This window comes from Phlebotomus papatasi, chromosome 2 (assembly GCF_024763615.1).
Source record: "Phlebotomus papatasi isolate M1 chromosome 2, Ppap_2.1, whole genome shotgun sequence".
NCBI classification, from domain to species: domain Eukaryota; kingdom Metazoa; phylum Arthropoda; class Insecta; order Diptera; family Psychodidae; genus Phlebotomus; species Phlebotomus papatasi.
The window spans coordinates 87,268,689-87,296,419 of NC_077223.1; the positions used below are offsets into that span (position 1 = coordinate 87,268,689).

The 27,731-nt window shown below is 33.2% G+C and overlaps 2 protein-coding genes across 13 annotated transcripts in view; one reads left to right on the forward strand and one right to left on the reverse strand.

Annotated features, from left to right (window-relative positions):
• Positions 1 to 27,731, reverse strand: part of LOC129804882 (potassium voltage-gated channel subfamily KQT member 4) — a 343,722-nt gene that overhangs the window by 252,953 nt on the left and 63,038 nt on the right. For all 12 annotated transcript variants that reach the window (XM_055852579.1, XM_055852587.1, XM_055852584.1 and 9 more), the window contains exon 2: positions 6,305 to 6,346. The gene's annotated coding sequence lies outside the window, so the exon portion shown is untranslated. The remainder of the gene's footprint in view (positions 1 to 6,304; positions 6,347 to 27,731) is intronic.
• LOC129804907 (folate-like transporter 3) lies at positions 1,629 to 27,562 on the forward strand. The gene is made up of 7 exons (XM_055852675.1): positions 1,629 to 2,637; positions 6,408 to 6,495; positions 6,600 to 6,813; positions 11,817 to 12,068; positions 12,137 to 12,348; positions 16,829 to 17,115; positions 27,240 to 27,562. Exons 1-7 carry the CDS (start codon positions 2,429 to 2,431, stop codon positions 27,496 to 27,498), a joined length of 1,521 nt encoding a protein of 506 aa, XP_055708650.1. The 5' UTR covers positions 1,629 to 2,428; the 3' UTR covers positions 27,499 to 27,562.

Below are 27,731 nucleotides of genomic sequence, written 5' to 3' on the forward strand. Positions count from 1 at the left end.
AGAGGTCTGTGGGGCAATTGGTAAAATCGTTCGGCTTTTAGGCTGTGTGACCCTTGGCCAGGCTATCACCGTTGTTAGTTTGAGTCCCGCCCGGTTTAAATGATCGAAGCGCCTGAATGGACATTTTTCACGAAACACTATAAACTGAATAATAACTTTGTAAACTGAATGATGTACAAAATGGCAATAAAAGTCTTGTACATCGAAATGAATAAATAATTTCGTTTCTTCATTTATTTTTCATTTTAAACTTCAAAGTTTGATTTAAATTTAAAGTTTATTTAAGGGGTATAGGGGAAAGCGCGCTACCTTCGGACGACTTATGCTTGGCACAAATTATTTTTTCAATGTGTTATAAATTAATTTGGTCCATTATAATATTATATTCTAATAGCCCAGGGTCATGACATTTCCTACGTTTCCCATATGTTTCTAGCGCGCGAAAAATCTTTTGGGTTTATTAGCTGTTTTCTGTCAGTGTAGAATGAATTAGCAAATAATAGTAATACAAAATAAAAGCCAATTTAATATAGAATATGCAGCCGAAAACCTTAAATTGGCAACCTACGTAGTTTTGGAGATATCTCGTGAAATGTGTACGAAAACAGGGAAAAATTTACACTAATATCGGTCGCACTTTTCAGAGCTAATGTCACCCCCCTTTAATAGCCAGTCCAATGCTTCAAATTTTCAGAAAAAGCTGTGGATGAAATCCATAAAAAACATAGAGAAAAAATTGAATTGTCCGAAACTTAAATCGTCTAAAGGTAGCGCGCTTTCCCCTAAATCCGTATATGGAATGCATTATGTGTACAACTGAAGTTCCTCTATTTAGCAGGAAATAATCCGGGATTCTGCATTGCCCTAAAGGGTATCAAGCTCTGACGTGCTATGGGAATCTAAAATTCTCAAATTTTCAAAATTGTTTAACTTATAGTTCAACGATTTTCTTGCCTCAGACAAATCTGGACGTTTTACATGAGAATTGCAGGAACTCGTCCGGAATCAGTTGAAGTTAACTCAAGCAAAGCAATATGTTCATTACGTTTTTAGGTATTTTCGTTTTTTTTTTGAAAAATAAAAAAAATAATAAAATTTTAGCAAAAAAAATATGCATGTTTTCCTGTTCCGAAAGATTAAACGTTCCTGATGCGTCCGGCCTAAAAATTAAACAAAACTCCGGAAATAAACCGGATACAAAATTTGGCATAACGTTTCGTATTTCAATGCATTTTCAGAGCTCTATGTGAATAATTTCTATTTCATATATCACATGTACTGAACAGTGAGAACTGATTCTCTGACTAAATGGTCTCTTAATTGATTTTCCCTCTGAAAATGACCACATGCCCCATGTGTCAGCGACGATTGAGTTGTTGTATGACCAACTGAAAGACACTCTGTAACGTCATCATCCCGCACGTGACTTTGTTACGCTGAAGCGAGCCTCCGGCTTCTTTCTCAGATATCTCAATCTTGTCTTGAGCAATTGTTCGTATCACACATTCTCATAAAAAATAATACACTTATCAGTTGGCACAATGTCGATATACTTTGTTATATTCTTACAAGTGTTTATTAGTGTGCAAATGCTCAAGATAGACTTTGGTGTAGAGCACGAGGCAAGCACGCAATCAGTCACTTGCCAAAGGTACACCCAGAAGCACATTTCAATTCAAAATATTCCGTACGAAGTTACATGGGTGTTTTTAGAATTAGTTGAACAGCATTATGATTGTGAAAGAACAATTCTCTGAACATTTTTCAATACAAATATTGAAACAAATGTGAATACTAGTCTCAGTGCATTGAGCAATTAATTTTGTATAAGATAAAAAATAGGTCCATTGAGATTTTCAATGTGATCAATGTGATGTTCTCAACAACTATTGCATAATAAATCTGTGAAAGAATAGGAAGTAGTAACAATAAATTGAAATTCCGTGACAATTTTAATATTCTATTTTGATTGTGGAAATGTTAGCAAATAACATAAGTGCAAAATATAGACATTCTTCCTGAAATAGCTCTTATAAATATCTTTGATGTGATTGATGAAATTTTTTTATTTAAAGATTATAAGTGCGATATGATGTTTTAAAAATACAATAGACATCTTGATAAGAAACCGCGCCACCCACAAATTTGAGTGTACAAAAAAGTACTTTAGATTAAGAATTATCTCGTGCAAATTTGTTGCCAGACGTTTTTTTTTTTGTCAATGTATTATGTAGCACCTTGAAAGTTGACATCTAATCCCCATTAGATTAAAAATTGAGCACCAATAGTAATCCTGCGTGTGCTTCAGGTATTACTGTATGGTAATTTAGATAAAATACTCTGGTGATACATTCCACTTCAACCTGACCACCCAAATGACCAATTGAAGACTACTCGTACTCAAGTTCGGTAGAAGAGTGCAAGCAAGATGGATCAGTGGCTAAAGGTATCCCTAATGTTGTGCACATTTGGCTTCTTCCGTGAATACCGACCATCAGAGCCATTTGTATTTGAATTTATGTCGGGACCATGGAGGAATATTTCAGCAGAGGTCATAAATCGCGAGATTTATCCCATGGGAACGTACTTCTATCTGGGATTGCTCGTTGTGGTTTTCCTAATTACGGATATGCTGAGGTGAGTTGATAACTCTGCTTCATTTATCATCAATCTATAATCCCTATATAATGGCAATACTGTTCCACTAAACTCAACGAAAAACATAAGAGGCATGGCAAAGTCATCAACACTTTGCGGAATGCTCGACAATTGATTACGGATAACAAAAAATCATTTAACAAATAAATCAGTTTGAAATTGTCAAAAAACACATAAAAGTAATACCCTAGATACACTTCCCAAGAAGCAAAATAGCTGCCTTATAGAACCAAGTATTAAACAAGTCTTTTAGCGGACTTTTAAAAGACTTAAAGTGCGAATTTTCTGTTGAAATTCCTATAGACGCTCTTAAGATCCTTAAGAGTGCGACACTTTACTTATAGTAATCTCAGTGATGGAACCAAGAGCGTTATAAGTAAATAAAAAGATTTTTTGTTCTATAGTGCCTTACTTAAGGTATTCTACAAGACTATATTAAGAAAAAATTGTTTCTTGTGTTACGACTTAAGCCGAAAGACGACTTAGTGAAAAATTACGGAAATGCAATTTGATCATTATTTCTAATATAATTATGCTAAGCCGTCTCTCGACTAATCCCCAGGTCTGTCAAGGCCCTAAGAACACTATCTTCGAATGACTCAAGCTTCGGACAAATAATTTTTTTCTATGTTCTTTATGGATTTGATCCATGACTCTTTCCAGAACATTTAACTAGAAATTGAGAAAATTGAATTTACATATTGAAAAACAAAATGAATTGTTCGAAGCTTGAGTCGTTCGAAGGTAACGCGCTTTTCCCTACCCTTTAAATGAATTTAAACTTGTTTCAATAAATCGACAAGAACGCTTTCTAGCCCAAGAAGTAAAATAGCTTCTTTATAGAACCGAGACTTTGACAAGTTTTTTAATGCATCTTTAATATGGCTAAAATTATAATTTTGTGCTTAATTTCCTTTATATATTCTGAACTCTTTAAAAGTGTACTACTTGACTTCTAATAGATTATTTAAAAAAAATTGGTTCTGTAATGCCCTATGTACTGGATAGATCTACATCTACAGCTTAAGCTGAGAGATGGCTTAACGTAATTATAATCAAAATAATGATTAGACTATATTCTCATCAATTTCCCGCTAAGCTGTCTCTCTTCTTAAGCCGTAAGACCGTCTTCAGACTAGAGGTTTAGCCCAGTTTCCGAGAGTCTCAAAACCTTAAACAGCAACCGATCTTATTGATTTTTTAAAATGTAATAGGTCATTTGCCCTTAATAATCCAATCCTAAGTCAAAATTTTCCAAAAAATCTTGACTGATAGGATATTAGGGAAGTTAAGCCATATGGCTAAGCCTTAGGTCTAAAGCTCATATAATATGTTGAACACATCTACGTTTTAAACCGAGATATAGCTTAGCGTAATTATTAGACTATACATTCCCATTAATTTTCCACTAAGCTGTCTCTCAGCTTAAGCCTTGTATCTGTCCAGGGCATTACTTAGAGAACTTTACAGGATTATATTATGAAAAAATTGCTTCTTAGTTAGGATTGGTGGGATATGGCCGTCGATTGGGTTGACATGTGTCGAAGAAGCTGTACGCTTTACATATATGAAGAATTCTGCAAAACAATTGCACATACGAAAACGAAAATACTTCTAGGCTAAACCTTACTGAACATTGATTTCGAAGAACTGTCGAGAAAAATAATTCAAGGCCATTGATGTATAGGGACGATTGAGGATACGTTAACCAGAAAAAGAGGACTGGAAAAATTCTTGAATTAGGCTCATATATTTTTCGGTGAATAAGAAAAAAAGCATCGTAAATTTCTTTTAAAGTTTTTAAGCAATCCAACTAACGTTTGCTGGTTCACCATAGATTTAAACCGATTTAAGGATTACGACAAAACTTGTTTTTCTTTTTTATGTGGGAACTTGAGGGATAGTTGTTAACATGCAGATCTTGAATCATTATTTTCACCGCTTACTCAAGGTCATATGTAAAGCAACTGTGGAGAGCATATTTTGTAACTGACTGGGATAAATATTAATTTATGTAGATGATTTGGGACTTTAGGAAAGTCTGTACCAGTTTCACCGAATCATAATAATGATTTTTATACATTTTCGGAAATTTTTTTTTAAATAAATTGTTAGCCTTTTGAAATCTGTTGTAAATCGCTTAAGAAACCAGTGATGAACCCTGATGAGCTTATGGTAGCTGAGATCTTTTACAGGTTACCTCAAAATGCACGCAACTCGGAATGCGTGAAAATTCGATTGTCAGTTGAATTTTGGGGGTAAAGAATCTCTAATTAATGATCCCAAACCTTCACTGACCATTCCGAATTTTGGCTTTTCGGGATTTTGGCTTTTCGGGATTTTGGCTTCTCGCAATTTTGCCGTTTCAGAATTTTGGCTTTTCAGAATTCTAGCTTTTCAGTATTTTGACCCATTCGGGATTTGGACCTTTATGGGATTTTGGTTTTCGTTTTTTTTTATTTGATCTTGGTTGACGTTCGAGATTTCGACTCTTAAGGATTTTGACCCTTTCGGGATTTGGGTTATTCTGGATTTCGATCCATTCGGGATTTTAACCCATTCTGGTTTTAGAACCATTCGGGATATTGGCTATTCATGGTTTTAGTTTTAGGGATTTAGTGTTCAAGATTTTGGGTTTTCTGGATTTTGATCTATTTGGGATTCTGACCATTCGGGATTCCAACCTATTCCGGATTTTGGCTTTTGGGATTTTGGCATGCGTGATTTTGGTTATTCAGGATTTTGGCCTATTCGAAACTTTGGCTTTCGGGATTTTCGCGTTCGGGTTTTTGGCTTTTGAGATTTCAACCCTATTTATAACCCATCATAAGTGCATTTATTACTAAAAATTTACCCCGTTATATAGATTATCGTAAATTTTCTACTTTTCAGCCTTTAATCCCATTTTCGAAACCTGAAAAAAAGTGTTTTGGAAACAAAGAAAAATCAAGAGAAAAATATTAAAAAATAATTATAGGGCTATCGACAAAGTAATTCAGAAGTCATTGTGTTGAATATGGTTCAAGAAAACTTTATGAAAATAATTTCTTCAGACTAGAGCGCCCCTATTGTGAATTTGACGAATTTAGAACGTTCTCAAAAGTTAAATCACTTCATGGAAACTATTATTTATCCTCAATTTCAATAAATTAATGGAGTTAAAAATAAAGTCTTCTAGATATTATTAATTCAAGTGATAACTGTTTTTTCGATCAGTTGTTTTCGTTCTTAGCTGATAAGAATAATCTAATGAAGACCTCAGCGTGAAAGCAGAATGTACATTGAAAATTCAAGATTTCATAAGAGATTGGTTCGACTTATATAATTTAGATACTCGAGGCAATTTGTCTAACTCGAAATAGCAAATTTGATTCCTTGATCAATCATAAATTGTTAGTGATGAGATTTCTGTATTCAATCATCCATTTCTTATCTTATGATTAGAAATCATCTCATCATAAAATTCCCTGAAAATATGAGACATTGATACAATTTAACATTTTTATTACTCGTACAATTTGTACATAGCTGATAAATCTCTATCTCACTATCATGTTTAACCTAATTATTGCCAGTCGCTCGATTTTCACGTGATTGGGATTATCTAATATTTTCTCCGTATACTATTTTGTAAATATAAACTCACCTTGTGGAGAAAGACATTGCTGAATCACTTCAGGAATGTGATCTGAAAAGAAATAAAATAAATAAACATTACTGACCACAGTTATATTTATTTTTATTTCTAGGTATAAACCAATCATTGTTCTATCAGCAATTTCGGGAATTTGCCTCTGGGCCATACTTTTGTGGACTATAACCCTGCAGTGGCTATATGTAAGTGTTAAAGGTGATATGGGAAAACGAAGCTAAGTCTTCCTTAAAATAATCTTCAAAGAAATGAAACACAATTATTGTTTCTCCTTCCAATCATCTTACAGGTGACACAATTCTTCTATGGATTTTTCATGGCTGCGGAAGTGGCATATTATACCTACATATATGCCAAAGTAGAGCGTCGCCGGTATCAACAGGTTACCGGACATACACGTTCTGCAATTTTAACAGGTCGATTTCTCGCAGGGACTACCGCACAGCTTCTAGTCTCCTTTGAACTCATGGATTTCCGAGACTTAAACTACATCTCCTTTGGAAGTAAGTATAATTAATTTGAAACTGATTAAGAGGCTTGAAAACAAGATCAAGGCATATGATGTAATATTTTAATGACATTCAAATATTAATAAGTATAAATTCATAATCACGAAAAACGCGTTATTCCCTCGAGAGTTGTAATTCATTTTCCAAGAGTAAAAGTACCCCATTAAGCACTGTTAAAGCTGTAGATATGAAATATTCTCAAACCCTCAAAACTTGAATGCTTTCAATATTTTCTCAAGTACGTGCTCGAAGCAAGAAAGGAGTAAATCACACATGTAAATCGCCTATTGAACGATATTCATGGTACAATAAATGTGAAACTCCTTCGCGAGGGTATGTAAATACTGCAAAGAAGCTTTTGGCAAATATTTTCTAACGCCGAATGATATTAAACTCAGAAGACACACAGAAGCTTTAAAATTCTTTCCATATGAAACATAATCTTCTATTGTTCCACGCAAGAAATGTGAATATTTCTGAAATGTCGACAAAAAGTATTATATATCAGATAGAAATAAACTTTTCAAACTTTAAATATATTGAGATTAGATATTATCATAATCTTGAATATTTTATTGTGGATTAATTTAGGTATACTTCAAAATGTGATTATTGTAGAAAACAGACATATTTTTAAAACAAACAGTTTGAGATATCTACTAATCTCTTGTGGTGACCCCTTCTAAAATTGATCCGTAACAGAAACAAGAACAGTATTCAGTTGAGATTTTTTAGTCGTTCAGTTTTTAAGTTTACTTTTAAAATTTAAAATAAATCCTTATTTATTCATTAGTGCTTCAATTTGTGAATGAAGTAAGCTAAACAATTAAATTTATTTTCATCACGGAAAGACTTAAAATAGAACACACTTTCAATGAATTAAATATAAATACCTGCAAATAAATCCAAGATAATATTATTAATCGCAAATTAATTCGGTTCGAAACACCCGGTAAGTCAAAATAAATTATTAAAGCGGTAATGTATTGTAATATTTAATTTTAGTCGATAAAGCCACTCTTTTTGAAAGTTATTCACAGTTTTAGTAGTAAAATGAATTACCATTTTTGAGGCTACTTATAACGCTTTTATAACAATGAAAACTTTATTTAAAAAAGTTTTTCTAAACTGCGGCAATTTTAAGATTTACTTTTACAAAAAATTTTACATTTTCAAGTATATTTTCTAAAAAAAAATAGGAAAATTAAGATGTTACGTGCGTTACGTCGGTCTTGAAAATCAATGAGCAAACATATTAAATTTTATTACATAATATTCTTCAGTACAATAACATTTTTTTTTAGTATAAATTCTCAGACATATTAAAATCATATTAACCACATAATTGAAAATTAAGTCGATAGGTTCTGATTTTCGAAAACTTCTTTGAAAAAAACTGAATGGCCGAAAATAGTAACAGAAATTTTAACAGCTCTATTTCTTAGAGTTTTATTTCGAGTAAAATAGAATAAAATAAAATTTATTAATTGATGCACAGGTTACATAAATGATAAACACTTAAGACTATACAATAAAATGGCTTGAATGAATTGAAACTTTGAGAAAATACTTCATTAAATAATTTTTGGTCCCTTAGTATAATTCGTTTAGCCGAATTTTTTAAATATTCATGGATTTTTTAATAACTTGTAAACTAATTTTTAAAACACTAAAGAAATTCATCGTAAAAATAATGTGGATAATCTCTAAATCCTCAAAGCCAAAATTCTGAAAGCCAAAGTACAATATGGATCGATATCCCGAATGGGTCAAAATCCAGAAAAGTTAAAATCCCGAACGGCAACATTCTAAAAGCAAAAATTACGAACAGTTAAAATCTCGAAAAGCCAAATCCGGAAAGCCAAAATCTTGAAATCCAAAATCTTTAATAGGTAGTTAAAATTGTGTAAAGGACGATATTATACGAAGGATAATGTATGGAATTAATGATTTCCCAAAACACTGGATATGCCTTTAAAAAAGGTAGGTGTATTCGTGACATGACATTTTTAAGAATTCGGGATTATGACTTTTGGAATTTTGGGCGTTCGCGATTTTGTTTTTTTTCGGAATTTTTGCGTACGAGAATTTAGCTTTTTAGAATTTTAGCTTTCCGGATTTTTCGGTTCAGTCGGGATTTTGGCTTTTGGGATTTAAAACCTATAAGTCTGCTCATAATTTTTGTTTTCGTGATCTTGGTATTTCGGGATTTTGGCTTTGTAGATTTTGGCACTCGGTATTTTGACCGAATTTGGGTCTTTCGAAATTTTGGCTTTCGTAATTTTGATCCATACTAGATGTTGTCTGTTCAGGATTTTGGCGTTCGAGATTTTAGCTTTCCTTAATTTTAGTTTTTCGGGATTTTGGTAAGTTCGGGATTTTGGCTTCCGGGATTTTTTCTTTCTGGATCGCATCTGTTCAGGATTTGGGTTCATTCCAGATTTTAGCTTTCGGGATTTTGACTTTCGAAACTTTGTTCAGGATTTTGGTTTTTCGGGATTTTGGTTCTTAGGTACATACTTTGGCTTTCGGTATTTTGAGTCGGACCCGTGTTATACACATTACACACAATTTTATGCTGATGTAGTGCTCGATTTTCATATAATTCTGATCTTTTTTTACTGCTAAATTTTTAGGTCGTTCTTTATTTTGTTTCGTTTATTTTTAGAATGCCTTATGCCTAACACACAATAGCTTTTGTTTGTAAATATGTTTTCAAAATTTCCTATGAGAGTGAGCAAGATAACTAGATCTAGGTTTCACTCACTCTCATAGAAATATTAAAAACATGTTTACAAAACAAATGTTATTGTGCGCTGGACATTATGACCAAAGCACAATAACTTTTGTTTGTAAATATGTTTTCAAAATTTTCCATGAGAATGAGCGAGATGACTAGATCTAGATCTCACTCATTCTCATTGAAATATGAAAAACATGTTTACTAAACAAAAGTTATTGTGCTCTGGACATTACTCTCTAAGTAATCCTATTTTTCTATACAAATATTACGCTCCCACATTTTTCTTGTACATTAACTTTAATTTATATAATTTTCAGTCTAAATTTTCGAATGATCAATTTTTTTAATGTTCCTATTTTAATTTTCCGAAGATTGGAGCCTTCAAATATTGAATTAAAATATTTTTATAATTAATATTATTTCAAGTCGAACTTTTTATTGGTTATTATGTTGGAGTAAGTTTTGAGTACTAATGATCTTATAATTTTCGCCTATTCAAATTTTTTTTGCGGTTTTATTTCGGCTAAATTATATCATGATACGGCTTATGTAAAACTGACGAAAAGTTGGTCAAAAAATCGGAAAATAAACTTTTATGTATAGATACCAAAATTGATAAAACTATCAATTGTAGAAATTAACAACATTTCTATAGACTTTATTAACACTAAACCTACCAAGACCCGGTCAAATTGACCGGTTTAAAGATAATGCATATTTAAATGGTACAATGTCACCGTCAAAAATTATGAATTTCTTAAAATATGTTTGTTAATATATTTTTCAGAGTTTAAATTTTAATTCTTTGCTCTTTTCCAAGACAAATTTTTTGAGTGTCCTGACTAAAAACGACCAAAAACGGTCGGTAGTTTTAGTGTTAATCAATTTTCAGTTTAATGAACTATTTTGATCACCACAGGCGATGTGATTACCAACTATTTTTTCTCTGTGTACGGTTCTGCATTAAACCATCGTTAAATTGAGATTGGGTTCCAGCAATAAGACGGCGGTAAACGCTAATCATAAATCTCGCACTATTCCAAAATTAAAGCGTTGCATTGTTGTGCTATGCATCACTGCAAAATTCTCCCAATAATATTATAAGATTTCTAACACTATTTTTCATGTAACGACTGTTTAATTTTCACTTTATTTTTTCAATAGGTAACATTTTAAATAGCTGTTTTATATGGAAATAATTCTGCAAATTTAATTCATACGGTGAAACACGCTTCTAAGAACATTTAACTTCTCTAAGGAATTTTGTTATAAAGTTCTGCTTAACACGTAATTCACGGATCGTAAATTCAAATACAAAATAAACTAGTTGCAAGATGCAAGAAATAATAAATCAACCTGTTCCTCATGCTTGCAGTGCAACACTTTTCCATGTTAAATTTATTTTGGCTTTCACACTTTTAAAAACTATTTTCTTTTGAATTTAATCATATTAAAAGTTTCTCAGATGGTTATGAACATAGTGCTTCATCTTCCATCATGCTCAGTAACCACGAAAAGATATTGAACTATCTTAGAGATTTATGGACTGGACTAATTTCTTATATTCAATTTAATTCTAACTGAAAATATGAAATTGTATGATCCTATTTGTGATTATTGTTATCATAAGAGTTCATAAAGTACCCAAATTTGTTGCGATACAAGAAAATTGTTAAGGAAAAATGTATTGCCAGGTCGATAAAAAGATGGTTTAAGTGAATATAACAACACTGCTAACCTCCTTAAAGAGAAAATTGATTTTTCATGGCATAAAAGGCCTTTCCAGGAGAACCTCAATGAAAATTACGACCATGCTACTTCATGCCGTGAAACATCATAAAACATTCTTTCCGCTTGAAGTTTGAAATGAAGACTTAATAGTGTACATATTTATGTTCAATTATGTGAATGGGTATCCTTTTAATGTTCTGCAGTGTTGAGCAGTAAATATGTGAAAAGTGTGATTACCATAAAATTTTAACGTGGTGTGAACTCAATATCAAAGAATACGAAAGTCCATCCCCCTTTGGCAGCAATACTTCTACTGTCTTTTCTTAGGGAAAATTAATTGTCTGACAAATTAATTGGACATAATTGATTACTTGATGGTCTTTTATCAACATAAAATAATATTTCAAAAGGTCTCTTGACTATTTCTATAGATTTTCCATCTCGAATGTCCCATTGTTGATTGCTAAATTGTGTTCTTGAGTTATATCGAGGAGTCTTTTAATTAAGATAAATTTATTTACAGGTCAAATTGTCTCTCTCGGCATATCAATTATTCTTCCATCGGTGGGTGTTAGTATGTACTTCTATTCGAGAAAAAGTCCCATTGAAGGTGTTGAAGTGGTCTCAAATAGTCCACAGTTGAAACACGAAGATGTCCCGGAAAATCATTCTTACACAAATCACGCAGTTGATCTATCCCCAGAAGATAATAAGCAATCCAATATGGTTGTACGGAGACGCTTTGAAGAATTGGATGCTGATGCTTTAAAATCTAGTAAAGTTTTCCTTTTGTTGGATATTGAATCCTTCAAGACTTTTCTATTAAATTGAATGTCCTTTCAGAGGCTGAATCGGATGTACCAACAAATGGAAGAACATTACAAGACGTCTCTACTGCTGATTCATCACCCATTAAGGATGTTGATGAGAAAGTTCATTTCTCATGTCAGAGAGCAACTGTTCTTCTCTGGAAGCACTTTGTGGCCGGCTACAGCAATCGAACTGTCTTCCAGTGGAGTCTATGGTGGGCTCTTGCCATGTGCGGCTTCCTCCAGGTAAGCTATATGTATATAGTTTTATAGATTCTCTATGGTCTCCCAGAGTTTCTTCAGTGGATTGGTAATAATTTTACTGGTCGATCTCAAAGAGAAATCACTTATAGTAAAATCCGTTTCTTTTTACAATTTGTCAGCGACATGGAACACAAACGGCACAAACGGTTAGAGATATCGACTTCCGGTCTTCGGTGACCTTTCTATAAGTGAACACAGTGAAACTTTGAGTAAGGTATGAAAATTGGCAATTAATGTCTTTTAGGCCTGATTAAAGAGACATAACATAGCTTTCCAAAACGTCATCTTGAATCAGAATCGAGAGAGCGATATAAGGTCTTCCTCCGTTCACCGTATGTTTGGAAAACATTTCGAAATCGAATTTTGGAAAGTCAAAGTTAAACAACTTTGGAGGGTCCATTTCTCAACTGATTTGTTTAAATTTGGATCTGTTTGAAAGGTCTTGAAATTTTTAATACGACTGTATTGAACTTAATCGATAATGAATCGGTAAAATATCCGTAAATGTTCTATCTTCCACGAATATTTTTCAAAAATCTTTCTTATTTGCCCAAAAGCTTGTAATACTGCTAGAGGCCAAATTGTAAGAGATATCGATTTCGAATAATTGAAAACCCTCCCCGATAAGTCAATATTATCTAGTATAGACTATTGTTCTTTTTTTCCTCGCTGCTTCTCTTTCAAAATCTTTTTTTTTTTTTTTTGAGTATTTTTCGACGAATGATTTTAATAATTGGGGACCGATGTGTGTCGGGGGATGGGTAATTTAAAAAACGATTTTCTCAAAGCTTTCGACTAGGACTAAGAGCCTTCCTCGGTAGCAAAGCAAGAAAAATGTAGATTTGACCACTGAGATAGGCTTGGAGTCCGATCCCAAAAGCTTGGGGAAAATTGTCTTTTTCTAAAAACTTTCCCATGTCCCGACATGTTTTTGTTTGTGTTATGTCAAAAACGGCTCCTAGAATTTTCGGATAGGGCGGCGGCATTATTTGTGGCCACTGTCTGACTTATGGGCTCCCCGCAAAAACAATTTTACATTGTCAAAAAATGCTTTCGGAAAACCTCAAAATTAAAAATATTACAAGGTCTTTTTTTTCTTTGGACAATTCAAACTTCTACTCATTCGACTAAACTATGTTTTTCGTACTTTATGTGGATCGTTTTTTGTGTGGGGTTGGACAATATCATGATTTTCAGATTTGGAAGGTTTTTTTAGGAATTCATTTTCACTGACTTTCAACCTTTTTAGCAATTTTTCTTTAGGTACGTTTTTGTTTTGATATGATGTGTCAAAAGCTCTGGGAAAGATTGAAAAAGTGGTTTTCTTTGTGAAGTGACTTCAAATCCACGGCCATCACCGGAGGGTCCCCTATCCTAAAAGTCCTATTTCTTTTTTTTTAGAAATTTTATCCTATTTGAAATTTTTGAAAATAATAATGCAGGAAAGGTTGATACTGGTTTATGCAATTTAATGTAGTTTAGCTCACTAAACACAATTTTTTCACTAGTTTAGTAGTTAGAATGATGTGGGGGACAATTTAATTAGGCCGTCCTTGAAATAGGATTATTTCTTCTATCTTTAATTAAATTTGACGAAACGAAATTTGAAACGAAATTACACTGTTATAATGCTCAGTTTTATTTTGAAATAGGAGAAAAAATCATATTTGAAAAGTGACTTAGGGTAAGTGTGCCAAATTCCGGCCAGCTTGCAATTTCGGCCACCTTTTTTGTTCCTCGAATTTCCATGATTTTTTAGTTTTTACATACTCTAGAGATTATACAATGAAAAAGAATAACAAAAAATGTAGCTTCGACAAACGAGATGACGTGAAAAAGATATTGGAAGAATTCCCGAAGGGCAAGAAACTATGAGAATGAAGGTGGCCGAAATAGGGCACCAAAGCTATGTCTACATTTTTATTCATTTTAAAATGTATTATGAATAATTTTAAAGTAAATAAAGACGACAAACTGTCTACAAGGTTCCAAGCAACACTCTTACAAAAGAAAGAATAAAAGAAATCAATTTTTATTTAAAATATTACATTTTAAACTTGAGACTTTGACGCTTGCATGCAACTATGCCGAAATTTGGCACACTTACCCTTATTCAAAGACAGAACTAAATTATTCTTTTTAATCATTCTTTCGTAGCATTCACTACTTAAATCTAATTTCAACGGATGGAATATATAATATTTATAGTGCAAAATTAATATATTTTCTAGAAAATGAAACGCTCATAATTAATTTGATTTTCAATATTTGCTATCAAATTAGTCACAAGTGCTTTTCGCTTGCAAATAGCTTATTATTTAGTAAAATAATCTCCTGAGGGTTCGGTGTGAATTTCTCCTGGAGATGAAGTATATAAGTTCATTAATTTAATTATAAGTTGGGTAGTCTAGAACTCATGAGTGAACACTTATGAGCCATTGATAAACTTCTTTGTCTCTTCATAAAAGCTTCCTCTCTCTAAATTACTAAATAGTGCAATGATTATAAATTTTGAAATTCTGTCTAAATCTAAAGTCTTTTAAGTGAAATTATGTTGTGTAGGAGTTAGTTCTGCTACAATGATTATAAAATTGTTATTATAAAGCCGCGAGTGATTCTTTTTTTTTTTGTAATCAAAGAGGTGGCATATAGAGTCACAGGCTTTGCTAAGTGCTCGAACTCGTGAATTAGATGCTATCCCTAAAAAGTACTTTCGCATCATTTACTGTTTACCGGTTCTCAACCAATTTAAACCGATTTGTAAATCACTCGAAAAATCTCACAAAATAATAATTACTTGTCGGTTCATAACCGGTTCATTACCGGTTCACAACCGATTTGAACGGATTTATAAACGACTCAAAGCATTGCCTAAATTAACTTAGGACTACTACAATTGGATTTGGAATAAAACTTACTTATCGCGTTATGTACCGGTTCATTACTAGTGCAAAGCCGATTGGAACTGGTTCAGTTCAGATAGGACAGGTTTAGATAGAAATCGGAATTTCCAAAACCGGTCCAACGAGCTCAAACATGACCCCATTCGGTTGATAACTTCGCTCTCTAGAGCCTTTTATAACATTTGACCTTGAAAACCCGTTATTAAGAATGATTCAATGGTATATTCACACTTGATCAATTATCGGCCTGGATAATCTCCAAAATATATCTAAAAAAAATTAAAAAATTACACGACGCGTTTTCTAGCAAACATAAAAAAACATGGCTTTGGTGGGGAACAGGACGTGTGGGGTAAAATGAGGGGAATGTTAACGATCCTTGGGTCGACTTATGGGGGGGGGTCTTCCTTATGTCTCAAGTCGTTATCTCTAACCGTTTGACCTCTAGAGCTAGCGACGGCTAGAGGGACAGACGGAGAGACAAACAGCGTGACGACATTTCACAGAAATCGTCTGAAACGCAAAGATTTGTTGAGAAAAGTGGTCTCCGGAGGGTGGAAAATGGATTTTGGGAAGGGATAAAAAATAATCGAAGGATTATACAACTGATTATATATACCTACACTGAAAAAAAATCCGAAAAAGTTAAAATAACATTCCGGAAATGTTAATTTTACCCTGCTGTATTGATCCAAAATCGGTGTAAATATTATGCTTTTCAGGTGTATTAGAGGTTAAAGTTACCCTTTTTCATGTTAATTTTACACATAAAAAGGTGTAAAATTAACACTAAAAAATGTTGATATATTTTTACACGAGGAAAAAGTTAATCCCACCCTTTTTTTCTCAGTGTATGACAATACATAAAACGGAATTTTTAATTTTAAATTCAAGTCTTTGACCTGATTTATAAACTTGTCTAAATGATTATTGGGTGTGCATTCCGAAATTGTTCTTTAACAATTTCAAATTTTAGGATGTCTTATGGTAAAACCATTTGTGAACTGCAACGCTAATTTCTGTGGCGGGACAAACAGCAATTACCAAAATTACTTTACTATGTGAAACATTGTACAATGCTCATGCCAGAATTATTTGTATTTAAACTGCGATGTGGTGACATAGTACCATTAGTACCCTTTTTTAGTATTATAGTTTCCTGTCAATTATAAAATTTCTAACACTAATTTTGTCGTTTGAAAATGATTTTCCTGGAGTGAATTTGATGAATCCTCTTCAAATGTGTTTGACAAGGTTGTTGAGGTCATATAGTGGTTTATTTACTGACTTCTTTCCCTGAAATTTAATGACTTAGTATTGTATTACGGTATTCAACCCCATTTGTGTGACATTTATTGCTCTGTGGCTTTCTCTGGACGCCACAGAACACACATAAAATTGTTGTTAAAGACCAACGAGTCAATTTTCCCATCTCACTTTAGCTCTCTCGTGGGACATATCACGGGAGCCATCGAATGGGAAAGCCTGAGTTCCACCCCTGAGCTGTGCGTGTATTTCGTGGTTAATTGACTTCATTTGCGATTCCCATCATTTTCCAGGTACAGACCTACATACAGCCACTCTGGCAGCAGATCGATGAGAGAGATACCTTCTGGAATGGGGCTGTTGAAGCAGTTCTGACACTCTTTGGAGCACTCAGTGCCCTCCTGGCGGGCTCCCTGAATGCTCGTCTCATTGAGAAGTGGGACCTCTGGATCCTTACCATATGTTCTGCCATCGAAGGTGCTTTAATTCTTGTTGCAGCCTTCACGCAATACGTAATTGTGGCATATGTGATGTACATCCTGTTTGGAACGCTATATCACTTTATGATTACAATTGCAAGGTAAGAACATAAGAAGCAATTAAGGCGGGGTTATGTAGGTCACGCAGACTAAAACTCAGCATAATTTCTTTATTTTTTTTAATCATAAAAAAGTTAATACTAGCTCTTAAGCATATAAAAAGTACGATATTTGAACTATATTATAACCAGTTAGAACCGATTCAGATTTATACACTTTACAGCTTCCTTAATTTCTGCATTGAATCCCCTACGAATCAATCTAACACTTTTTTTTCTAATTTATGAACGAAATGTTTGCCTTGCTAACCACTAAAACATGTCCTAAAACATAAAACTCTGACAACGCAATTTTCGGAATGGTCCAAAAACGTGAAGTCTTCTGTAAACCCCAAGTTGCTATCTCTAACTGTTTGGCCTCTAGGTGTACTCATAATCAAACAGACAAAATTTCAGAAAATCAATTCCTTGAAGAGTTAAAGTGTAAAGCTTGAGTAGTAAAAGACACTTAAAGAAGTATAGACGAGAAATTTTCCATATTTTATTATATCAATATGGTATAAAAGAACAATTACATTTTCCATATATCTTTGAAATAATTGCTCAAGTTTCAAAGTACCTACTTTTGCTGAATACGGTTCATTGTACCAATTATAAAATTTCATTCTCTGTTGAAGCGCACAAATGGAAACTTTAGTGAAATTGCACGTACAATTTACTTTAAAGAAAAATGCTTTTTGCAATACTTGCAATATTTAATAACCTTTTGTTTTCGAACTCAATAAAACTCTTGATATAAAATTTTTATGTTCAATTTTAACCAGTGGCATTGTTATTCCCTCAATAAAATTATTCATTAGGGGAAACTGGGGCACCACCAAACACGGAGTATCACCAAACACTGCAATTTTTAATCGGATATTGGATATCAGAGGATAAGACCGATAAGAATTTATAGGCATTATAGGGATGCTTGTCCACTGAAGAAATGGTAGAGATAGTCCAAGTAGTTTAGAGATAAAAATTAGTATTTGGTGCTACCCCGTGTTTGGTGGTGCCCCAGTTTCCCCTATTTATGGTCTATTCTTGCTTCAAAGATATACTTAAATTCCGTTCGTCTATAGAAAATTTTAAATTTGATAGGCTATCGACTGGGATGACAATATTCTACAATAACTTACATACTACAATAACTTCTACACATTCAGCTTGTATTTGAAAAATTATCTGTTGACAGTAAGTTTCATCTCATAAGGAGGATACAACCATAATCCAAAAATCAACAACTTAATTCGTAAGTTTTTGGAATAAGCTTACGCCGAAAGATAGGTAAATCCTAGCACTATGACAACTATAACTAGCAAAAATTTTAGATGGAAGCATAAAGAAATTAATTAATGAATAAATTAACCAGTTGAATTAAATCAGATTAAACGTTGACTTACATTTTATTAAATACATTGAATAAAGGACAATGGTCAAATTAGGTTCCGAATATTGGTCAAGGAGTTATAGCGCAAAATGATCTTCGTTTTGTATGGGGGTTACCATATAGTGTGATGTAGAAGGGAGTGGTATACATGGACAAAAAGTTTCAGTCACAAACTGACCCTATTCCGAATTTGATAAAGATTGCTTTAACCATTCTTGCGGAATTCGTTATTAAAACACTTATTTTTCGAAAGGATATAGGCTTTTTCACAAGGACTCCCAGGTTCCAACGTTTATTATCCTAACTTCCCGGTAATTCTTTAATCTTAAATCAATACCTACAAAATTCACCTACTCTCGTTTGTGGTGATTCCGGGACTACCGACCAATATAGTTTTGACCATTATCCTTTGAACATTTTACTGTTCGAACTCAAAGAGAGAGCAGTTATATAATCGACTTTTTTTCAACTTGTCATCGTCCTAGAGCTTAAACCGTAAGAGATATCAAGTTCCGGTCTTCGGTGACCCCTCAATAAGAAAACGATATCTCTAGACTTTTTTATTTTTCTCTCAATCTCTACAAAACTATGTTTTTTTGGTTTTTCTTGTAAAAGGCTCCTACGATTTCTTTTATTTTTGTATATGTTTTGGAGGTGGTCCAGGCGAACATTTCGTCCAAACAAATCTATGACCTAAAAAAAATTGCCATCCTGGTTTTTGAAGGTCAAAGGTCAAACCACTCTGGAGGGCCTATTTTTCAACCGATTTGGTTAAATTTAGATATTTTGGAAAGTTCCTGAAATTTCCAACTCGATTGCATCGGTCGCAATCGCTAAATAAATCGGTTAAGTACCCGTAAACGACCAATCTTTTTTAAATATTCTTTTTTTTCTGGCCATAAGATGGTTACACATATAGAGGCAAAACGGTAAAAGATACGAACTTCAGATCTTCAGAGGAGACCCCTATAAGTCGACCCAAGGAACATTATTATGATTTTTATTTTCCTTTCACCTCCCTCCAACCCCTCTAAAACCATGTTTTTTTTAGTTTTTCTCGAAAACGGATCCTACGATTTCTTGTACTTTTGGATATGTTTTGAAGGTGGTCCAGGCGAACATTTCGTCCAAACTCACCTATCACATAAAAAAATCGCCGAATCGAAAATCGCTTGAATTTTCGAAAATCAAAGTTGAACTGGTCTTGAAATCAGTATAATGAATCGGTTACAAATATTCGTGAGTGACTTATCTTTCTAGTTTTTACACTTTTCTGTTTGTTTAGTGCTTGTAACTCATGCCAGAACATTCTAAAATGATCATTTGTTTAAAAATGATCATTTGTTGGTTTTGAAATGCTTTTGTGGTTTATGAATCAATTTTATCTCTAGTAAGATCAGTAAACACCAAAAGATCATGCGAAAAATTAATTCTCGGAGAGCTCTATCTCGTGAGTTCGAACATTCCGCAAAGCTGGGACGCTTTGCTATCTCTTTTTTACAAAAGTATCAATAGGGGTTCTCTATCGAAGAAATGTTTCTTTGACCCTACAACATCCTAAATTTTGATATACTTATATTACAATGTGTTGAGATTAGAAAACTTTGAGGATTGAGAAAATTTTGATATAATTGTGAAAAAAATTAAAGCTGTCCAATTTAAAACTAGTGGCTTGCGGGAGGAAGCCTGAATTAAGAGGCCAGAAAAAAATGTTCTTTACGATTTTTTTTTTGGAGAACTGGCCTCCGACTTTACAGGGTGAATGGTGGAAAACGAGACACTTAAGAAAAAAAATAAATTTCAAATGCATTTTTAAACTGAATAAATAATTTTTTTACTATTTTTTGCATCATGGGATTCTTTGAGAAATATTCTAACAGAATCCTAACAGTTTTTAATAGATATTTCAACCAATTAATTGGAATATTCCATCAAATTAAAAAACAACACATTTTGAAAAAATGGACAAAATTTTGGAAAATTGGACAAAAATTTTTGGAAAGTTAGACATATAGATATTATTGACAAAATATTATACCAAATATGTAGAAAATCAAATGTTGAGAGTTTTCTGTGTATAAGGTAAAGTACCCTCTAGTCGGCCGGTTTCTCAACTCGGCCAGTTGAATTATTTAACCAATTTATTAACGTTTTATAGTCAACTTCTATGAAATTTTCACTGATTTACGTTATATAATAATATAATACACCTTATAATGTTAAATCGGTAAGACCATATTATAACAAATCTAAGTAAATTGAATAAATAGTCGCACTGGCCGAGTTGAGAAACCGGCCGCCTACAGGGTACTTTACTTTACTTGCACATTTGATGGTTATGCTAATCCCTCCTTTATGTCCGGGTAACAGTTGAGGAACGGTAATTACCAAGAACTTCCTGAACGTCCAACCAAAAAGAGGTTCTGTAAATTTCACAGATGAAACAGAGAAAATGACAACTACCGTGTCAAGGTTATGAACATCATGCATGCAATACATTTTTTAAATACTTCTTGCAAGGTCACTCTTTGATGTTTTTATAACGATTTTTACATTTTTTAACTTCTGAAATAATCATAAAATTAAGTTTAATAATCTTTTTATCAAAAATTTAAATATTTAATTGATTTATTATCAAGTTTTTTAGGAGGTGTCTCACATTCCACACTGCTTTGTCCAACTTTTCAAACTGTCTTGCTTTAGGCAAATTACCCTATAACATATTTAAAGTGCTTAAATAATTTTTTAAGAATATCAGCTACCCTAAGCTTATCTAGGCTTTACAATAGTTTTCTTTCTGTTGGTTCCTGTCACGATTGTTCGGATATTTTGGAACATGGCTAGAACTTGAGAAAACAGCCGAGACTGGAACCAATGTCAGAAAAAATCGATAATGCAGAGACACTTGCAAACAGTTAAGTGTTAAAAAGTGTTAAGGAAGAAGATTTCCTCATTTTATCTTTCGTTGGAATAGCACCATAATTCTGTCCCGATATTCCTATCAGTCATGGTAGTGAAGTTGTATAGGACATTGCTATATTTAAAACAAGTACCTATCAATTGAAGGAGTATCTGCTCATCCCTAAATGCAAAAAGCTTTAAAAGAAAACTTCTGTTTAAAATTAATCACATTTAAGGCTGTCTTCTTCATAATCTTATACTTCATTATCTTTCCATTTCGGCGATATAACTTCAAACTTTCCTGAGTTTATTATTCACGTCCTTCAATTCAACTTTGTAGCACTGTTGTGCCAGACAGACGCTTTAAATGAGTTAGGAAGTAACAGACTTAATCATTCACAAGATAAAAATCAAAATCACTTTATAATATTTGAAAGTAGAACTCATAATATCTTGTTTATTTAAACAATGGGATTGGTATACTAATAGATCTACTGGCTTGAGGGTGATGAATAAATTCTTCTACGTAGAGATTTTTCAAAAAACAAATGAGTAAAATTTTACTATCCTACGCATTTATTCATGTTACGAGTTTTTTTTTAGGGAATGCCTTTTTTTTAAATTGTGTGCACATGCCGCGAAAACTTTGAGGAAATTCGACGAAGACGGAAGAAGAATTTTGGATATAAACGAAATATTATTATTTATTGTGGAAATAACAAACACGGGACTATGATAAAAATGTGCCTGGTAGCTGCAATTTTTCTCCTTTCCACTCAGTGCGAGACAATTTTCACCCTAGTCGATATATATGTATGAAGATAAAAATACATAAATATTCATGCACGAGCTTTTCTCATAGTTGATTTTATTTGCTTCTTCTTCTGCCTTTCTTCCTTGTGCGCATAAAAAAGAATAGAAAGCACAATAGCGAAGAAGTAGTTCAACGTCGGAAAAGTCTCGTGGATGTTGGATGGGTCAATGAGACACAAATTCTCTCTTTTCGTATTATGTGTGTCACGAGCACGCAAAGAACGTAAGGTCGCATGAATCAGCAATAGTTCTATCTGCTATGCAAAATCACTACAGATGGAATACAATTTGATTTAAGTGACTTATTAAGTTGAGGGATAGATGCTGAGTGTGCTAAAAAAAATTGTGCTGATTCGGGAGAAGGGTTTCTTGGCCCATCAAACCGACACTTTTCTTTTTCCATTTACTATTTTCCGCCATGAGTATAGTAAACTCATAAAGCATCCACCCAAGCTTTAAAATTGTATCACTGTGATATGCCTTGTTTTGTGGTAAAGTTATTTGTTTTGCACTTTCCAACACTTTCTTGATAGTTGATGTCGGTCTGAGTCAGAATATGTAATATATCTCAAGAAATATATATATCCGTATAAATATAGAATTTTCATAGAGAGAGAGAAAGAGAGTAGAGCAAGAAAAAAAGTTCTTCTCAGACACGGAAAATGTTCCTAATTTCTTCGATGGTGCTCATTTATTTACTCATTTATTACATTTGTAGCGCTGATAGAGGAATATCATCTTAAGATTTGAGAAGTAAGATAATGTATAAGCGTAAATGAAAGAAGAAGCAAAATAAACTCATCTTTCACAGCATTTACTTCAGAATTTCCCATCACGACTAACTTATCATCTCTATGTGAATTGTATTTCCTTCCACGGGAATCGGAAATTTCACTCAGTGAATTTAATTGTAGATGAATTTATCTGGAAGCATCAATTTCCATCAATTTCAAATATTTCTTCTCGCACACAACCCTCTTTATCCTTTTAGCAAATTGAGCAAATGATTTCGTTTTCATTTTGATTTTCTCTCTAAAATATTGCAAGGAACAATTTATGTTACAAATATATTTCGACATTCTGAATATTGGTGTTAATATACAACGATCGTATATTTTATACAGATCGTTCATATTCAATTACGAAGAAGCCTTAAGGAGGTAGTCTGATTTACGAGAAAAAATATTCTTTTAATTTGCCTAAATCGATAGATAAACTACAAATATACTAAAAAATTTCAAAAGTCGATTCACTGAGAAAAAACGGGGGTGCGATTAACTTTTCTTCCTCATAACTTTAGCATTTTTAGGTGTAAAAATATATCCACATTTTTTTATGTTAATTTTACACCTTTTTAAGGATAAAAATAACACGAAGAAGGGTAACTTTAACCCATAATACACCTGAAAAGCATAATATTTACACCGATTTCGGATCAATACTGCAGGGTAAAATTAACATTTCCGGAATGTTATTTTAACTTTTTCGGATTTCTTTTTAGTTTTCGAAGTAGTTTTGAAGATACATAATTCTCTCGTTCAGTAACAACCTTCCCGATTTGAGAGCTCTCTCCGGTAGAGGTTTTTCCCTTACCGATTCGAAGGTATCTCAGAGAGAACTTACCTAAAAACCCGTTAGAAGTTCGAACATTTAAACCGACGAGTTACACAAAAGTGAGCAAGTTCATCAAAAGGACATTTTATTTTAATTAAATTTCATTTCAAACGTTCTGCCACCCCGAAATTCCACAAAGCTACACAAAAATTTAGTTTTTGCAGCAGACGTTTACACTCAGTTGTTGACAATGTTGAGGATTGAAGTATCAAGAATACCGAAATTCGAAATGGCAGAACAATCAGCGCTAAAGCGGCGAGAATGTGAACTTGCACTTTAGGCTTCTGGTAGATTTTCGAATAGGTTTGGCTTGGCTTTGGAATGGCTTTGTCTTAGTGTTTTGTGGCAAGATGCAAGCGCTTGACGGACGAATATCCAAAATTTGAAGAGTGTTTCCCCTACTACGGGTTTATCACTGGTGATTTTATATTCTAAAATTTGAGTACAGAATGTCAATACATGTTTTTATTGAAATCGATCAATAAGCATTATAGATAGAGTCCGGTCTATTTCAGTATAGTATAGTAAGGGTTCGGGTACAATGGGAGTGGAGACGAACGTGACCCACTGTTAGAAAGGTCTCGGTTTCGGATACAAAATAACTAAATTTCATCGAAATCGTTTCAAAAACACCGAAAATGCAGTCTGGTCAAGGCATTTTTGAATATTGCTCAGGCCAGGGAACATCGAGGTAGGAATGTGACTAACCGTCGGAAAGGTTTTACACTCTTTCAGCACAAGTAGCACATCACATACAAAAATTTAAAGAAAAAGTATCGTCTAATTTACGGAGTATTCGACATCGAATTTTTGAAAATCGATTTTTTCGATTAAACGGACCTTCTATTAATTCAGACAAAGTTGGGATGTTCAAAGAGTTGTAGCATTTAACGAGATCTTTCCCAAAATTTTTAAAACTTCGACAATTAAGACCGAGATATATCCATTTTAAAATGAGATTTTTTACATCTTTTAGCTCTAATCAGGGGGGTCGGGGTCTGAAATTTTTTAAAAAAAAGTTTTAAAGGCCAGTTATAACATACGAAAATTTAAGATCGATTTGAGATCGAAAATTGGATTTTACCTAGGACCACAAAAGCTGAGATTGTAAAGAATCTCAGCTAAAAACGGAAAGTCTAATACTATAATTTCTGCCCCTTAATCATTCACAGTTTTCTTTCTGGTTTAATTATCAAACACAAAATAATTTCACTGATTAAAGAAATTGGAACTTATTGTAGACGATTCGATAGATGATCAAAAAATAAAATTTAAGCAACAAAACAAAGTTTCAGAAGTTAAAATTACAAAATGATCAGTAAAATAATTATTTTGCTAAGTAATGGTTTAGTAAATTTTAATTTCAACTCAACGGAATTCGTCTGTCAGTTGGTAAACGTCAAATTCAATTTGTTATACTTAGTCGTTCAGAAATCCATTTAAAATCAGACTGAACTTTAGGGTTTTCTCTTCGAAATGAGTGATGTTATTATTAAAGAGGAGGGTTTAATATAAAAAAAAATTCTTTCTTTTGTCACTCTCACAATTCCTTAATTTTATTTTTTTTAACAACTGTCAAATCACTAATCGATTAGGATTACCATAGGAAACCTACAGGCTGCTTTTATAAAAACAAATAAAAAAAATTGATATTTCAGCAACAGAGGCACAATTTCAATAGATTCAATCACTCTAAATTCAAAAGATGTGAAAGGTGTATAAGAAATTATTATTATATATTATATTATTATATTATATAAGAAAATATTATTATTATTATTATTATTATTATTATTATTATTATTATTATTATTATTATTATTATTAATAGTTATTATTAATCGTATCTGGATATTTGTTACAATGTAATCATATTATGTTATATTGTTGTTAATCCCGTGTTGGAAGAATCTACTAAGTCCGTTTTTAGACCGCCTAGGCGTGCCTTTCCCGTGATGTGGATGCTTCTTCCGTGTCCCGGAGTTTTTGGGCAAAGGCGGTGCATTTTTTATTACGTTATATCACATTGAAAATGTCTTTTTCTAAACATTCATATCTTTGCACCGGGCGGGACTCAAACTCACAACTATAAGGCACGAGTCAGAGATCTCATCCGCCCAAGACCCAACGGTCTTCCTATTGCGCCACTGAGATCCTCATTATTAATAGTATCGGAATATTTGTTACAATGTAATCATGTTTTTTATATGTTACTGCTGCTCTATCCCGTCTTAGAAGAGTCTGCTACTCCGTTTGTAGACTATTCCAGGACCAGGAGCGCTTTTCCCGCATTATGGATGCTTCTCCCGTGCTCCCGGAGACTTGTTGGTCAGAAGCGGTGCATATTCGTACCATCCGGTGTTTCATTCCATGTGAAAATGTCTTTTTTTCTAACATTCAGTTGTTTGCACCGATCAGGACTCGAACTCATAAATGTGAGACTCGAGTCAGAGATCTCATCACCCAAGACCAATGGTCTTGTCTATTGCGCCATAGAGACCTCCATTTTTTTCTATGTTCTTAATGAATTTGGCCTATGACTCTTTTCAGGAAATTTAAGGCTATGGACTAGCTATTAAATTTTAACCCATTCAGTCAATGTACCAGAAATACTTGAAACAGAATGCTCATATTTTGGGATTAGTTTCCTATAGATTAATAGATGAATTTTTTGAAAAGAAAAAAAATTTACTTATTATGGGCGCGCGGGGAGCCCCTGTCAAACACACGTCTTAACGGTCACTGAATTTAAATTCTGTGCATTAATTCATTACAAACTCTATTGATTTAGAAAGAGTAACTATCCAAGAACACAAATTGGGTACTAGAATTGAAATCAGGGAAGAGGAAAGAGACCAATTTTAATAAATTCGATGGGATGTCGTATTTTCCGTCCGCCATTTTGACCAAAAATTTTGCATGACCTTCCGCGAAGCAAGAAAACAATATCAAAATGTATTTTCATCTCTGTTGGACTATTTTTTCCAAGTAATTGAAGGACTAAAGTTACTAAAAATTCGTTCCCGACAGCAATTCGGATAAAAATTGCCCAGGAATAAATCATCTAAAATCACTCAATTTGCGTATGATGTATAATACCATGGTAAGGAATGGGTTAATACTATATTGGGTCAAATTCATTAGAAACATATTGAAAAAATAAGTAGTTCGAAGCTTCAGTCGTCCAAAGACAGCGCGCTTTCCCCTATAAAGAATCAAAACTATCAAATGCTTATCATAGTGCTTAATACTTCCCTCAAATTTAATGGTTTTTAATTTTATATAAAAAAGAAAAACAGTATTAAAGGCAATAGATTGAGAAGGGCATTTTATGTTATATTTCCTACTTCTGAGTAAATGGTAAAGTGTCTTTGTCTAACTCCTTTAATTTTATTTTCCTTTTTAGTGCTACCGTCGCAAAATACCTGGCTGAAGATAGTTTTGCTCTTATTTTCGGCATTAACACCATGTTTGCCCTACTCTTTCAAACAATTATGACAATAGTTGTTATTTCCGACGTGGGATTTGCCCTGGATCCCCGAGGCCAATTTCAAGTCTTCGGATGGTACTTTGTGTGCTTGGCAGCTATATTTGGAGTAACTGGACTAGTGAAGATTATAAATAGAAAATGTCGAGGAGGAACTTTTCAATTATCAACACAATGAAATTTAGTGATACTTCCTTTTCTACTTTAACCTCTGAAGCCAAATAAATAGATCAACCACACAAGTGGCATGTTTACTGAATTTGAAGAAGGTGTTTGGTCATTCATGCTGAAGAGTTCTCTCAGCTGGGATTAAAGGAATACCATGGAGAAAAGGTGAGAAATGGTCGAGAGAACATTGACATGTGAAACATGATGCTTTGCATGTCCTTTTTCCATCTTTTGATCCAAAGT

Bases quoted from the DNA above. Each gene is read 5' to 3' on its own strand.
- LOC129804907 (XM_055852675.1), top strand. From the start codon at position 2,429: ATGGATCAGTGGCTAAAGGTATCCCTAATGTTGTGCACATTTGGCTTC. The intron at 6,496-6,599 runs GTAAGTGTTAAA...ATCATCTTACAG, and splicing joins TAACCCTGCAGTGGCTATAT to GTGACACAATTCTTCTATGG. The intron at 6,814-11,816 runs GTAAGTATAATT...ATTTATTTACAG, and splicing joins AAACTACATCTCCTTTGGAA to GTCAAATTGTCTCTCTCGGC.